The following is a 15,649-nucleotide window of genomic DNA, read 5'->3' on the forward strand; positions in this document are numbered from 1 at the left end:
CTTCGATTGTGGGGCAAGTGCTCTACAACAGCACCAGGTGGCCACGATAATCACACTGTTTATATGCGTACACTTCACTTAAATATCAATTTCTCCATTTACTGTGGATTACAAGGGTCCCCTGATTGAATATTAATGTCTGATATGGTCACGCAAAAGCTACCAAATTTGAGCGGTTCAACCAGGTCTCATTTCAACCTGGTCGTGTGACGAATGAGACGTGTAACAGAATCACTTAAATGTTTGCGTGTGGGAGACGGATACGTGAAGGAGGTGCATTGTCTGCATCTTGTTTTGTGATTTTCCGCCATGACGCAAATAAGAATTGCGTGCCATCTACCATGACAGCAGGCTCACCCCCATCATCAACCTAACATCTCAAGATAATAATTTGCATTGTTGTGGAAACTATAAATAACAAAAGAGATTCGCAGATAATGTGAATACAGTATGTCTCTCACATAAACATTTCTAAGTATTTTTATTTTACACAGCCGTTCTGGGAGGTTATATCAGAAGCGTTGCTTCAGTACAAGCAAATTTTGTAAAAGGTATCCTCAATTTAGATTGACCATGCACCGAGCTCGCCTCTCTCTACGAAGCGCAATTCTCCCCGTGAAAGGAACAAGAAAGGCGCTGCTATCCCTCCTCACCCACCCCTCTCGTCCTCTGCATCCCGGTTCGCTCCTGCCTCACCCCTCCACCCACTTCACCACGGATAAAAGCGCGCGCTCGCAGGACACGGAGACACAATTAGAGACGGGACGTAGGTCTTCACATTTCCACCACTGGCACCTCCACCACCGCTGTTGTCAGCAGCAGCAGGGACGGCAGCAGCCCCCCATGCAGTGGCTTCTCTCAAACGACCGTCTTCTGCATGATGCCAAGAGGCGACACACGGACAGAGTTTGAAGCGCTCGTGGAAGATACATTCCTGCTTCAGCGCGCGAGCCGCACGTGCTGCGTGGATCCTCTGTGCCCTGGAGCAGGTAAGGGCCACCGGTCACTGCCGTCGACTTGCCTCTATTGCTGCCTGTGATTGCCGCAGTGAAACATTAATTTACGTTGTTAACATTCATATCTGGAGTTTCTTGCCATGGATGTTTTGTTCAGTTGGTGTGTAATGGTTGTGTTGCTGGTGCGTGGAAAGTTGAGGCACCAGTGATGGAAAACATCTAAAGGCTTTTAGACATCAGCGGCGATGGTGTCCTCCGTGTTTTTGGGTGTCGCTGCCTGCGCCACCAACACCAGAGACCATCGGTACGACTGGATGTGGAGGCACGCTGCTAACGCACACAGGGCCGGGGCTCATACCGCACCCTCTGGGGGTCATTACGGAGTGTCCGTGCATTGCTCACCTGGCCTCCTGAGTGGACATTGAACATGTCGTTGAACACTCATTGCCTTCATAAATCTTTGTTTTAAGCATCAAAATAATGAATTTTAAATGTACAGACTGGCGCCCCATATACCAGCAAATCACAAGAGTGATACCTTAAAAATGTAATATTCGGAACTCGGCGTAGTGATGGGCTCGTGGTGACAAGGGACTCGTCTGTCCCCTGCCCACGCCAGAGGTCTCTCCGACTGAGCGTGAGGAGAGCGTTTCGTTGCTGTGCGTTTCAAGAGGGTTGTTCACGTGTTGCCATGAAGATCAGGGGGACCCGGGGTCATACCCGAAGCTGGTCACGTAATCCCCGCGTCTTCGTGGCAATGGGAGCGCAGCCTCGCACGTGGAACCCGCGTGGCGTTGTCGCTTCTCTGTAGTCGAGTGGAGAGTGTGCGCGGCTAACACTTAGCGCGGCGTGAGTTCAGCACCAGCATGATTTTCATTTAGACCTTCTTAACACATATTTTCTCTTGTGATTAATTTAGTTTATTTTCTCAGTTCCATCTCAGCCTTTTGCTGAATGTGGTGCATTATACATCTTGGATTGATTTATGTATCCACCAGTGGATTGACAAAGGGCTGTATCTATCCCGGCCATTCTTCGAACACGTGGCAATCGGAGTGTCAAAGTTGCTTCGACAAACGAGGTCAGCGAAAGAGAGTAAAACGGAGTCACGACCGAGCATATGTGGGGATACCATGACATCAGATCAATCTGACCGACGAAGACACATTGATGCAAATATTTAGAAAAAATGTTCCCTTAATGTGAGAAGATACAACCTAATTTAATGTGATGAATCTGTTTAAGAATTCTGGTGACAGAAGTAGCACCTACTTTATACCGAAAAATATAAACTTTTAACAAGAATTAGATCTTTTTTTAAACCACGTTGAGGTGGCCGAGAGGTTCCGATGTCAAAGATGCTGATCCTGCACCGCTGAGATTGTGGGATCATCTCCAGGATGAAGAAGCCACCTGAGGTTGAACCGAGTTCTCAAGCGTAGTAAGTTGGTGGTCTCAGCCCGGGCAGTGCTACATCACATCCAATTTAGTTTGTCACTTAATTCGGCTACATACCAGCTCTGAAGATTTAAAAACATCGGGTTGACTGCCATGCAATGGACGATCCTCTTGTAAACAGGGATTGATAGAAAGTGCATCCACGAGTGTGTGGATAGAAGCGGCTCCGCTGGAGAATATCATCAGCTTGGTGACGTCATCCTCTGCAGGCCCTTCTCCGGCAGGCCGGGGTGACAAAGCGTTCAGCGAGAGTTACAAACGGATTCTCCGTCTCATCTCAAAACACAACTGGAATAACATTGGGAAATTACATATGTTATGTATACTTGCTTGACATGTTAAACTGCTAACGAAATTATAGGTACTGTGTCTTCCCTCAGGCTGCTCTGGCTACACATCAGATTCAACTTCGTGAGCAGTCGTGGGGGTACTTAAAGATAGCCTATCGTACGAATCATAATGCCTACATTATACAATTGATAACACATCACTTTTAAAACTTCAAGTTCCTAAAAGTACATTTTCGCACAATTGCCGTCTGTTACGTTAATCAATCAAGTCTCTTGTAACCCAGTCGGAACCCAGTGCAGTCGCTGCGTTTTCAATAAAAGACGTGGCAGAGTAGAGCCAGACATCCCGAGTCACGCCACGCAAGGGGGCCGGTGGGGAGAGCGTCACGGCAACGATGAGTGACGATTCACTCGTTGGGAACTCCTCGGACGCGAGCGCCAGCGCGCTGGCGAGCGGCGCCTGGTCCTCCGCCGCTCCCAACGGCACCGCAGCGCCGCTGGCGAGTCGCCCCGAGCGAGACGAGGCGCTGGCTCGAGCCGAGGTCACCGTGCTCGGCCTCATCTTCGTGCTGGCGACGAGCGGCAACGCCACGCTGCTCGTGTCGCTGTGGAGGAGGCGCAAGCACGCGTCGCGCATGCACGCCTTCCTCGTGCACCTCAGCGTCGCCGACCTCGTGGTCGCCTTCTTCCAGGTGCTGCCGCAGCTCGCGTGGGATGTCACCGACGCCTTCCAGGTACGTGGCGCCAGTGGGGACGTCGTGCACGCAGCCCTTTCCCGCTGGTGCATCAGAGCCGAGCCGGTGCAGCTTCATCACGGTACGGGTGGTTTTCCATTCGCCGTTTGCCGTGCCGAGCCGCAACCAGATTGTGGTTGCGAGGACACAATCACCGTGTCATCTACAAGTGTGACATCAACGGCACGGCTCAGCTTCTACAGTGGGAAAACAACCTGGCTCCTCCCGAGTCACGCAGGGCTGGCTCGGCACAAGATCCAGGGCAGATCAGTTGTGCAGTGGAAAATACTGTAAGCAAGCAGATTCGAAGGCTGGCTCGGTACAAGATGTGTGGTGTGGCTGTCTTTGTCTCCTTAGTGGCGATGTTTGCACACTGCACCAGGTTTGAGGCCGAGTTGACCTAGTGGAGGCCCATGACCGGTTCATTTAATGAATCGTCACTGGTGTCGACCGTGAGCAGGAATCGAACTCGGGTCACTGGATTCGCAGCGCACACTACCGCCCCCCGCAAATCCACGATGGCCCTCAAAGACAACTCACGCCTGCTCCCCCCTTTCCCTCTTGCCAGGCATCCAACGGCGTGTGTAAGGTGGTGAAGTACCTGCAGGTGGTCGGGATGTTTGCGTCCGCGTACATGATCGTGGCGATGACCGTGGACCGCTTCCAGGCGGTCTGCTACCCGATGGTCACCTTCAAGAAGAAGCGCTCGCGCTGGAACGGCCTCGTGTGCGCCGCGTGGGCCACGTCTCTGGCCCTCAGCACGCCGCAGATCTTCATCTTCTCGCTGAGCGAGTACGAGAAGGGCATCTTCGATTGCACGGCGACGTTCGCGGCGCACTGGGGCGCCAAGGCGTACGTCACGTGGGTCACGCTGGCCGTGTTCGTGCTGCCCACGCTCGCAGTGGTCGTGTGCCAGGCCCAGATCTGCCGCATCATCCGCCTCAACCTCTACGTGAAGACGCACCAGGGCCCTGACGAGGAGGAGGCGGCCGGCGGGGACGAGCGCCGCGCCGGGGGGCAGCTCATGCCGTCGCGCGCCAGCAGCGTCACGGGGATCTCCAGGTATCGCAGCGACGCGATGATGTGCGCCGACGCACGCACTTTAAACAGCCGGTGATTCATTAACATTTTTATCTCAACAGATTCGTCGACAACACGTTTGGAATGCCTCTCACTTCTCTGATCCCAATGCATCGACGCTTTGTTTGGCCGTCGGGGCACGCAATGGTGTGGGCAATGGTAGCGAACGCGGGGATAACAGGAAGAAGCCAAGCTTAAGAATTGTCATACTTCAGTTGCACTCGTGCCTGCGAGCTCGCCGTTCCTTAACACACCGAATGTTATCTGCGTCTGTAGCAACGCCTGTTTCACTGTCAACGTGCACCTAGTACCACGCTTCTCTGGTTTGAGCTTCAAATTAGCCTCCTAAAGCGGAGAAAAACTGCTGTTCCAATATGCCACCGAATACAACATCGTCCAGCCACTGCGGATACACGGCACGATTCCCCAATGCACACCGATCAACAAGAGCGGTTCCGTCAATTGCTCAAAGGTTGGAAAAAATCAATTCAAATAACCCAGCCGGGATGACAAGCAGTGTTGTGTTTAAGTTCTCACATCTAAAGCACTTAACTCGAACGTACAGAAAATAAACTGACAGCGCATCAACTGGTTTGCCGATTGCGAGGCAATGGATAATGCGTTGGCGAGAGTGACTTTTAGAATAGGGTTTCCCCTTTGTTCTGGCAACAAAACAGGTGTAAAGATGTTACAACACCAAACTGAAAATGTTTACAAGGAATCATGTCTGGATTAACCATTACTCTGATAGTGCATTGTCTTTGTGCTGTACGCCTTTTGCTTCCTCTGGTCTAACACCGTTTTGAGACTAGGCTCAAAAGAAAGCTGTCTCTGGTGTGGACCAATCAGTTTAAAAGACAATACATATATTATCAGAGTACGTGTTTTGTTTGCATTCTGACCACAAGTATTGTGGTTAATGCAGACATGCTTCCTTGTAAAAGGTTTAAGTTTTTGTGTTTTAACATCTTAACACCTGTTTTGCTTCCAGAAAAAAGGGGAAAACCTATTCTCATATTTTGGTACTGGCAAAGGAGGCCCCATGATGAGTGACTTTGTTGAGCCCACGGTAGTCAACAACACGGCAAAGTGTGCTGCCATCGCCTGTCTCAACCAGCACCACGGGAGCTCCCCATGGGCTGGAGGAGGCTGAAGTAAACCCAGCCTCGATGTTTTTTGTAAATTCCGGCGGACAACCGCCGTTTCTGGAACGCGCGTTCAATATGCATTTTGGCGACCGCGCATTTCACCGCCTGCGATTGTTGCCGTAGTCACATTGTTGACGGTTGAGCACGAGGGCCACGACCGCTACTGAGAGCCTCCTCCTGGTGGACCGGGAGACGCACGCGTTGCCCACGACTCACTGGACTTCCCGGAGGGATGTGGGGAGCGCGATGAGAAACATCGCGGGGAGCCAGTGAGTTGGGTTCGCCTTGAGGGTTCCGGTGATGCACTGCATCGCAGCGTTTAGTTGGACATTCACAGGTCGAGTGCGCTACGTCGGGTCCAGCCTTCTTGGAGTGGAGGATGGCAGCCTTCACGTGGCCCACTCTTTTAAGTGAGAATCACGACCCATGCCGTCGTCAACCCGGTGACCAAATGTCGATCGAACATAACTGCAAATTGTAGGAGGAGCTCTTAAATTTAAGAGCAGTAAAAATCAGAAACAACAATTGTCATGTGCGAGTGGTGAAATAAAAATCCATAAAAATCCAATGCCCACTGGCAGTCAATGATCTGTGCGCTGCTGGGCGGTGTAGCTGGACGCTGGAATCTGGATGTGAAACGCAGCGGGCAGCCAGAGCGGCGAACAAGCTGTGTATTGAGGATCGGCCGCGCTGGACACACTCGGCCGCTCGAGCAAAACACATCGAGTGGGCATTGTGGCCGTCGAGTGGGTGACACGACGCGCTATTGTCACGCACGGCACTCGACGCAGTCACATCTGCCGCTCCCAGCGCAATCAGTATTCCGCAAGCAACCCTAAAGGCTCCCTGCCAAGTTAACGTTTTTTTTTTTACAAAGCTCAGTCGAGTTAAATCAGATTATAGGATGTTATTTAATACCACGTTTTCATTAGTCGCATTATTGCTAATGGCAATTTAATCCACCAGGGGTCTCCCCAATATTAGTGATTTTAATGATCACCGATTCAGGCTTAGACTTGTGTACGATTAAATGTGTTTACATATTTTAAAAAAAGCTATGATAATTTAAATTACTTTGTCTACCTACATAAGTACGTACGCAACGGGAAAAGGAGGGATGAACCTCGTGGTGGTTGTTGTTGGGATCGTGTTCCTCCCTGTGTGCCACGCCCCCAGGGCCATGATCAACACGGTGCGCATGACGCTGGTGATCGTGCTGGTGTACGTGGCGTGCTGGGCGCCGTGGTTCACCGTGCAGCTCTGGTCGGCCTGGGACAGCAAGGCTCCCAAGGAAGGTGAGACACCGGACGCCTCGTCCGAGTCGGTCAGAAACAATTCTCACGCGGTTTCAGATTTTTCTGAAATCTCACAATGTTTTTGCGTGCACCTGACGATGGGAAAAAAATATACTTGAATATCAAGTAAAAAAAAGCAAAACATCCATAAATACAAACTCTTACTGCAGATTTGCACCATTTTTGCCTTCGAAAAACTCGCTAATTTATCGCAGATTAATGTATCGAACTTGTCAAGCGTCGCGCTTTCACTGCGAATCATCCTCCCGTACCCCGCGGGACACTGCGGGACACCGCGTCGGTGCGACATTTTTCCACGGATTATAAAACTAATCCCGAAGTGGCTTATATCGCATGTGTGAACGTATAGCAGCAGCCAAATAATCCAAGCGCATGTTGAGTCTTAATGTGGCGGGGAAACTGGAGGATCCGGAGAAAAATCAATGCGACCACTGGGAGGCAGAAAACAGACTCTAAATACTGTATACAACAGGCATCGTCGGGGTTCAGAATCGAATCCACGTACCAGGAAAGTGAAATAACATCTTGCCACTGCTCTCCCATGTGTGGTGTTGATGGTGTCGCTGGTAAAGCACGATATTTTGAGCCTGTGTTTTTACAATCCTGCTGGTGCACTGCACGAGAGTGTACGCGTCTCTTATGCAAACGTTGACATAATTGTACTCAGCTACTGAGCGCACATCCTGGCAGATATAAGTGCTTTTGAAATTCTGTGTTTATAAAAAAACATTTTTAGGTCGACAGTTCATTAATCTTTCAATTCCTGTTAAATTTCTTCATTGGTTCAGAAACGGGCGGCATGAATGTGTCAAGAGACGTTTGCGAGGCTGCACGGTGATTTGAGACAGACACCTGTCCTCAGGAGCGTGAAAGCATCGCTGGTGTGTGCTCGATTAAAACCTTTCAAACAGCGAGGCCCAATAACTTGCAATTACACGCGTGGGCAGCCTGGCTCTTTCCCTCGTGCGGTCAATGATTGCTCGTGATTTTCATCTGTGCTCAGTTTACTTTCACTTAAAGGCTGACATTACTGCATGGCAATTACAGTTGATGTAATTGCACAAACATTTATGACTCGCAGCAGCTTAGTGGGAGGCAGGTAACTTAAATAGAGTTCGACTCGAAACTTTCACATCACATGATTGAGGATGGACCCAAGTAGATGCTGCACAACCGCCTGCTGTTGTCACCATTGGTACGGCGCTGTAGTAATCACGTTAGCCCCAGTTCGCATGGTCAGTAGTCGGCACGCTCCGCAAGGGTAAGTCTCACACTTCTCGCAGCACCAGCTCCCAGATCTCCGTGTCCCCCCGCCGCCGGCTTCCCAGTGATTGTGATTTCTGGGGTTGGCACCCGGAATTCGGGTTGGCTCCCACGCTGGGCTAAGCTAAATGATTGTGTGGCAGATACTCATAATAAAGGTTTTTGGGTTAGATCGCGTTATCTATAAATGTGTCGCAACCCTCTACCACCCGACACGGCCAATCAGTAAAAAATGTGTCACGTTGACAAAGGAAAAATAGTTCACTACTTTAGCCCACCGGTGACCCGAGTTCAATCCACGGCCACAGCTACCGTCAGTGGTGAGCGATATCTAAACCAGTTCTGCAACCACCACCCCGGCTGAACCAACCCACACCGACCAGCGTGGTGAAGTATGATCAAAACAAACCTCGCGACTGACACGTCATAGGGAGACCTTTATCCAGCAGTGGATTGATACAGGGCCCTAAATGAGTAATTATTATTGTATATACTCTTTCAGGCAGGGCAGGGCCTAGCCTCAGGCAGAAGCTTCGCCGCCACCACCACCACCGCCGCGGGTTTCGTGGCAGCATAGTCCAGTCCCGAGCTGCCCCATCGCCCGGCTGCAGGCGTGCGCTGGGGATAATCACGGATGCACACAGAGTTTACGTGAATGGCCCATGACACGTGGCTTATTGCTCTATTCATCAGCTCACTCTGGTGCCGTTCCAGCAGAATCACCATCTATACATCACTGCCTTGATTCCTAATAGAGGACTCCCATTTGCATTGCTTAAGGTGGCATTTTAGCTTTCCCCTTCTCCCTTTAGAACCATCCATCTAGCCACATGCGGTGCCGCGGTTTCATGCACTAAAAACACATTCTTCACTTTTCGACAAAAAAATTACGAGCTCATCAAGATCCACTTACCAGGGTAGCCTGAAATCGCATTCGTATGCAACGCATTCCAAGTTGTGCATGGACCGTGAATCCAGAAAGGAGCGGTGTAGTTTTATGGATTAAATGTCTACCCATCTATTTAAATTACACTCAATTGCTGAGTAAAAAAAAAACCTTTTTGTCATGGTGGGGGGGGGGGGGGAATCTTTCGACCCTGACAATGATTCCCCGTATTATTTAATTACGTTTAATACCGAGGTCATGCACGCGGGTGGCAGTGGTGGCTGAATGAGTCTCAACACGGTTTCTGTGCAAATCGAAGACGGAAACACCTCGCCCGCTCTGCTGCTCTCTCTGCGTTCGTTTCGTGGCCAGGCCCCACGTTCGTCATCATCATGCTGCTGGGAAACCTCAACAGCTGCACCAACCCCTGGATCTACCTGTGGTTCGCGGGGGGGCTGTCCCCGGGCGGCTGCCGGGGGCTCGTGCCGCACGCCCGCCCACCGGCGCCAGACTTCAACGTGGACGAGTCGGTGATGAGCACAGCCACGTTCCGCGAAGATCGCGACGACTCGCTGCGTGGCGGAGACGCCCCGACCCCCCCGCTCGCAAGCCTGCCGCCCTCGCAGGCGCAGGCTGCCAGCTCGCCGCACGCCGTGTCCTGCCTGCCCTGAGCCACCGTCCCTGACCCCCCCCCCCCCCCCGAGTGACCACATCGGCGGCTCCCCTGGACACCACCGACCTCCCGCGGGCTTCTCCTGGGCATCGCCGTTTGCCTTCACAGCCCTTCTGGGGATCTGCCGGACGCTGCCTCTGCGTTTCCTTCCCCGAGCGCCTCTTGAGTCAGTAGCGTGGGGCGGTTGACACGCGTCCTGGTGTAAGGATTAAGTGTTCTGTCCCAGGGCCATCCCCTGCCTCCCCCCCCCCCCCCCCTCTTGACAGGCCGCTGCCTGGGCCGCTCCGACGCACTCACCCCGATTCAACAGTTCCCCCACCTGCGCGCTCGATTGCTGCACCGCAGCCTCGACAACTCCTGCCGTGAGCAGCCCCAGGGCCCCTGGCGCCTGCCCCAGTGCGCGTCCCGCGGCCTGAACCTTTCCCCGCCCACCCTGTGCACCGTGCGGCGGCTTCCAGCGCCGCGCCGCACTCCCTCCCCTCTGCCCCGCAGGCTGCCGGAGCCCGAGCTGCGTTTCACCCCGCTCTCATCCTCCTCCTCCTCCCGGTTGCCCGTGCCCAAGTGCCAATTGCCACGGCTCATCATGCGTGGCATCGGCGTGTCCAATGGTTGGTTACTTTGCATTAGCAAAACGTGGAGACATCCTTTATGTCAAACTTAATGGCTTTCGACGTTTTTTGTTTGTTTTCCACTCGGTGTAGGTCCACGGTCGGCCGCTGCGCGTCCCGATGCCGCGTTGCCCGGGTCCCCGTGCGCGCCTCCGCTTCCCCAGGAAACCCAGACCGCCGGAGCGATGCTGTCGTGGCAGCGCGCTCCGCACACAGTGGGAAGATTCAAAATTCAAATCCTGGCTACGGCTGACCCAACCTAGCGTCCCCATGGGGTCAATTAAATAACAACAGTCTCGTAGGAGACACAGGTGCTTGGACTGTGGATAAACTGTTCGCAGTCGTAAATTGAACGTGTAATATCTACCGTGGCTCGGGATTGACTCTCTGACCATGGACCGGAACTCGATGCCTTCGTAGCCACAGCTGCAGCAGCAGCAGCAGCAGCCGTACATTTTTAGGCACAAAGATGGCATGGAGGCAAAGCGAGGTTCGGGCCAATAGTCATCATCAGCAGTTTCAGTTGTCTGATTTCAATTGTCTCACTGTAGACCATATAGTGAACTGGTGTAATCTGTGCTCCTTCAATAGAGGAAGAATACCAAACCTACACGAATTATCTCTCCTGCATCCCTCTCCTGTATCCCTATCATGCGCAAGAATAGAGTACAATTATCTGATACATCACCGTATATGAAAGGGACTCTGAATCGGGGCTCAGTAGAACTTCCCAGGGTCGCGAGGCTCTATTCATGGTTCCACGAGAGAATAAGGGCCCCAAACGGATCTGCAGAGTGCCATGAGGTCCATGCTTTGTGATGGATCTGCATGCCAACGACCTCTCCCGTAATGGTCAACGGGCATTTACAATGAAGCACAATGTGACTTGGGGTTTGTGAGATCCCGAGAGTGGCCATGAGAGATCTTGAGAACAAAGCACACCGGGTCTACACTGGACAATGCAATAGCCACTACAATGATATACTTAAAACTAGTGACTAGAGTAGTGCTATACTAGAACTCCGTTATAGGTGAACATGTGTTAATTATTTGCCAAAAATAGTTAGTACATGTTTTAAGGTGTTTAATCAAAGTGGTTTGTATTGAGCTCTAATTGCCATGAGACTCGCAGGTACGCCTGCAACCTCACGGGGAACTCATCAGCGACTTGCCTTGTCATAAGGATTATAACCAAAGCAGGAAACAGTAATTTACGTTCAATTGATGGAATTCAATGTAAATCAGTCAAGATGATTGATGATACAGCACTCACGGATTCACTACAATCCCTTGCTCACTGCCAGTCAGTCGCCTCCGTATCACTCTATTATTGCTACTACTATTACTACCATGGTCACTGTTCCTGTGAACTTCACCCATTGATTCCTCCACCCATGTTAAGGACTCAGACTATCAGACTGACTGTTTCACCTGAAGCCTCAACCACACTGTGTTCAACCACCACACTGCAGGCCATAACAATACACTCACCCACCCACTCACCCACTCACTCACCCACTCACTCACCCACCCACTCACCCACTCATTGCAAAGCTCCCCACGCACTTGTTTCACTTGAACAATCGTAAATGGCATGGCCCTGAAGTCGTGCCACTCGAGTGCGGCTCACGATTAGCGCAGGCAACGGTAAAGGGGAAAACTGGAGAGGCAGCGGTAGAGAGGTTTTTGTTGGTTGTACTATGTTGAACTTCTTTCGCACCGTAAGTAGCCAACCATGCTAATAGGAGGTGCAGGGGAAGGACAACAAACTAAACACAAAAAACTGTTCTAAAGAAATTCGTTTTCAATCTTGATTTAAAAGTGGTGTCCTAATATCGGAAGGAAGAGCGTTCCAGACAGTCACAGAAGCGCATCTGAAAGCACGCGATGCAGTGACTGTCTTTGTTTGATGGTTAGCCAAAAGCCGCGACAAGGATGACCGGAGTTTGCATGATGATTTATGCTCCTTGACCGTGTTGCTTTTAGGGTGTATGGAATATTCATTAATTCATGACCTTCAGGGGTGGAAAAGAGGCCACAACGACCCAGAACGCCGTGGTAGGAGTGAAAATATCAATCCAACTGCGTCATTCTGAAATAAACCAGTCATGGTGGGCAGTCTGTAGTAAATGTCTATATAACTGTCCGTCTGTCACGCTCCGGATCTCCCAAATGGTACCGTGGGAGGAAAACAAACATGCAATTGTGTAATAGGTCTGCGAATATACAAAACAAATATATATCAGATTGCGATAATTATTTTAAATGAACTTGCTGGCTAAAAACAGAATATGCATGCATTTGTCAGCCTCAGTTGCTAATGTCTAGGTATCGCGGGTGGGGCATTTATGAGTTCCCCCAGGAATTCCTTCCAATCCCTGATGACCTTTAAGACCCTGAGAGCCCATGGAAGTTCATATTATTTTAAAATGCTTGTGGGCTCTTTTAAGAATGGACCACAATGGCCTCCTGCTGAGAATGATTGCACAGAGGGTTTGAGGTTTGTTGAGGTCATTTCTCACAGAAATCGCGGAGCAGCTGTGGGAGTTGAGCCAGCAACTGGCTGAGTGCGGGCGAGTCGATGCGAGGACGTGCAGGACTTTGGAAGTGGAGACGAAAAACTACGGACGAGTTTCCAGCAGGGGCGGTTTCTTCATTAGGGCGATTGGGCGACGCACCACCAATGTCATTCAACCACAGAGTCACGCTAGCCGTCACTGCAGCCTCTGGATATAGTCCAATCAGCGTCATGTCACGTTCCGTGGAGTACCGCCTCTTTTTGGGCGATTTCACTCCGGCTGAGAATCGCCCCGAGTGGCCCCATAGACTTACATTCAAAGATGTTTTTTTCGAACGGCGGGCGCTCCAATGCATTCTCTATGGCTTCCGGGAGGGCAAGCCCTAACGTGCTTACGTCATCATACGTGCTAACGTCATCATACGTAAGCACGTTTCATCCAACAATATAATTTATCGCCACCTAGTGGAATCTTTAATAAAATAAACTTGAGTGGTTTGTTTTAATAGTGAGTATAGAAACAAACAGGATATATTGTAAGAGTCACTTTATTTTTCATTAATATTAAAGAAGTGAAGTTGCCTTTACATGCTTAAGCTGTTAATTTATCCATTGCATGGGTGGACCTTATCCTTATCAATCATCCAGACATTTGCCCCCCCTGAGAGATTTTGCAGGAGCCGCCACTGGTTTCCAGCAAAGTGCTCACCCTTCTGAATAAAATTAAGACTGCTCAGCCGCATGTGGAATTAAGTTTTAGAATCGGTACAATGTTTATTTTCATAGCGTAGCTTCCGTACGTATAATTGTTCAGAGAAATGGTCTTAAAAAAATATCGATTAATGCAAGGTGTATCTCGAACACTTTTTTTGCCCAAAATTTCAACCTCGCTTCCAAATCGCTTCGGCCCCAGGCCCAAATCACACACGAAGCCAGAGGCCTCCTTGTGTCTGCACCAAGCGCAGGTGGCACACACACACACATACACACACACACAGCACGCACACACACAACACGCGCGCACACACAGCAAGCGCACACACACAGCACGCACACACACAGCACGCACACACACACAGCACGCACACACACACAGCACGCACACACACACAGCACGCACACACAGCACGCGCACACACACATACACACACAGCACGCACACACACACACAGCACGCGCACACACACATACACACACAGCACGCGCACGCACACATACACACACACACAGCACGCACACACACACACAGCACGCACACACACACACACAGCACGCACACACACACAGCACGCGCACACACACATACACACACAGCACGCGCACGCACACATACACACACACACCGCACACACACACACAGCACACACACACACACAGCACGCACACACACACAGCACGCGCACACACACATACACACACAGCACGCACACACACACAGCACGCGCACACAGCACGCACACACACACACAGCACGCACACACACACATACACACACAGCACGCGCACGCACACATACACACAGCACGCGCACACACACATACACACACACATACACACAGCACGCACACACACACACACAGCACACACACACACAGCACGGACACACACACATACACACACACATACACACAGCACACACACACAGCACACACACACACAGCACGGACACACACACATACACACACACAGCACGCGCAGTCGTTACGCTGCACTGCATTAGGCCCAGGGGGAAGACCAACAAACATCTTGTGTAGTATTATTTACACTATTTTATTAGTTTCTTTATTTGTTTGAGTAACTTTTTGAGCAAACTTAATTCGTACTTGTGCTGCCGTACATCAGAACACAAATGCAAGAATTGTAAAATGTGAAAGCCAAAAGCAACGTTAACGGAGACTAGTATTGTGATGTTATGGTGAACTGTATTATATTATGTTACTGTAGAAACTAATGCGACAACCCTCATGCCCCCCTCGCGAGCACTATGAGCCTTGCTTCACCACAGCAAGTCACTCGGTGGTGCCATGGTCACCACAGCGCCGTCACTCAAGCGTCGTGCGCGCACACAGAATGATGTGTGGGTCTTGTGGAAGCGGCACGGCTCATTATGTCTCTAAATGGCCACGTGAATGCACGTTGCACCTCCTGCTCTTGCTGATTGTCCAACAGCACTCACGGAGAACAGATCAATTCTTCGAAGTCAACGCTAAGTGACGTGATTACCAGTTGCCGTGTGCATTTGTTGCGATGGGTGTTGTGTGTTCCCCTTTCCCTGTGTAATCGCTCGTAAAATAAGGACTGAGGGTTGTTCATTTGCAGGCTGCGGACAACATTCATTGTCCACTTGTGAGGAGATGGAAATTGCCAGGCCACTTCGCAGCACTGTGTATCTACAAACGCTTTTAAAACATTCACAATATTGCAAGCTTACATTGACGACGCTTGCAAAGGTACAAAGAGTAACGCCGTTATGCTCTGTCCTCAGTCCGCCTTATTTTGCAATCATTCGTCTGGTGCAATAATAATGGCAACAATTTCTGTAGCGCCACAACACGGCCGAGATGCCATCCGGTCTCTAAAGCACAACACTTCGTATTTCATGACTGTTATTATTTACTGTGGCACTAGCGCACTTTGCAGAATTCAAAAGCTGATAGAAATCACAATATTATTGTAAATCTGCTTACTCCAAGAAACCATTTGACTCTGCTGTTACGTG

General features: G+C 50.6%; 1 protein-coding gene across 1 annotated transcript; it reads left to right on the forward strand.

Annotated features, from left to right (window-relative positions):
• Positions 1–800: 800 nt before the first annotated feature.
• Positions 801–13,974, forward strand: LOC133342560 (vasopressin V2 receptor-like). Its single transcript, XM_061551739.1, has 5 exons — positions 801–989; positions 2,795–3,438; positions 4,007–4,500; positions 6,843–6,961; positions 9,504–13,974. The coding sequence occupies exons 2-5, from the start codon at positions 3,100–3,102 to the stop codon at positions 9,800–9,802; spliced, it is 1,251 nt and encodes a 416-aa protein (XP_061407723.1). The 5' UTR covers positions 801–989; positions 2,795–3,099; the 3' UTR covers positions 9,803–13,974.
• Positions 13,975–15,649: the final 1,675 nt, after the last annotated feature.

Source organism: Lethenteron reissneri, chromosome 15 (assembly GCF_015708825.2).
Source record: "Lethenteron reissneri isolate LAM-NWPU_2019-01 chromosome 15, ASM1570882v1, whole genome shotgun sequence".
Classification (NCBI taxonomy): Eukaryota; Metazoa; Chordata; class Hyperoartia; order Petromyzontiformes; family Petromyzontidae; genus Lethenteron; species Lethenteron reissneri.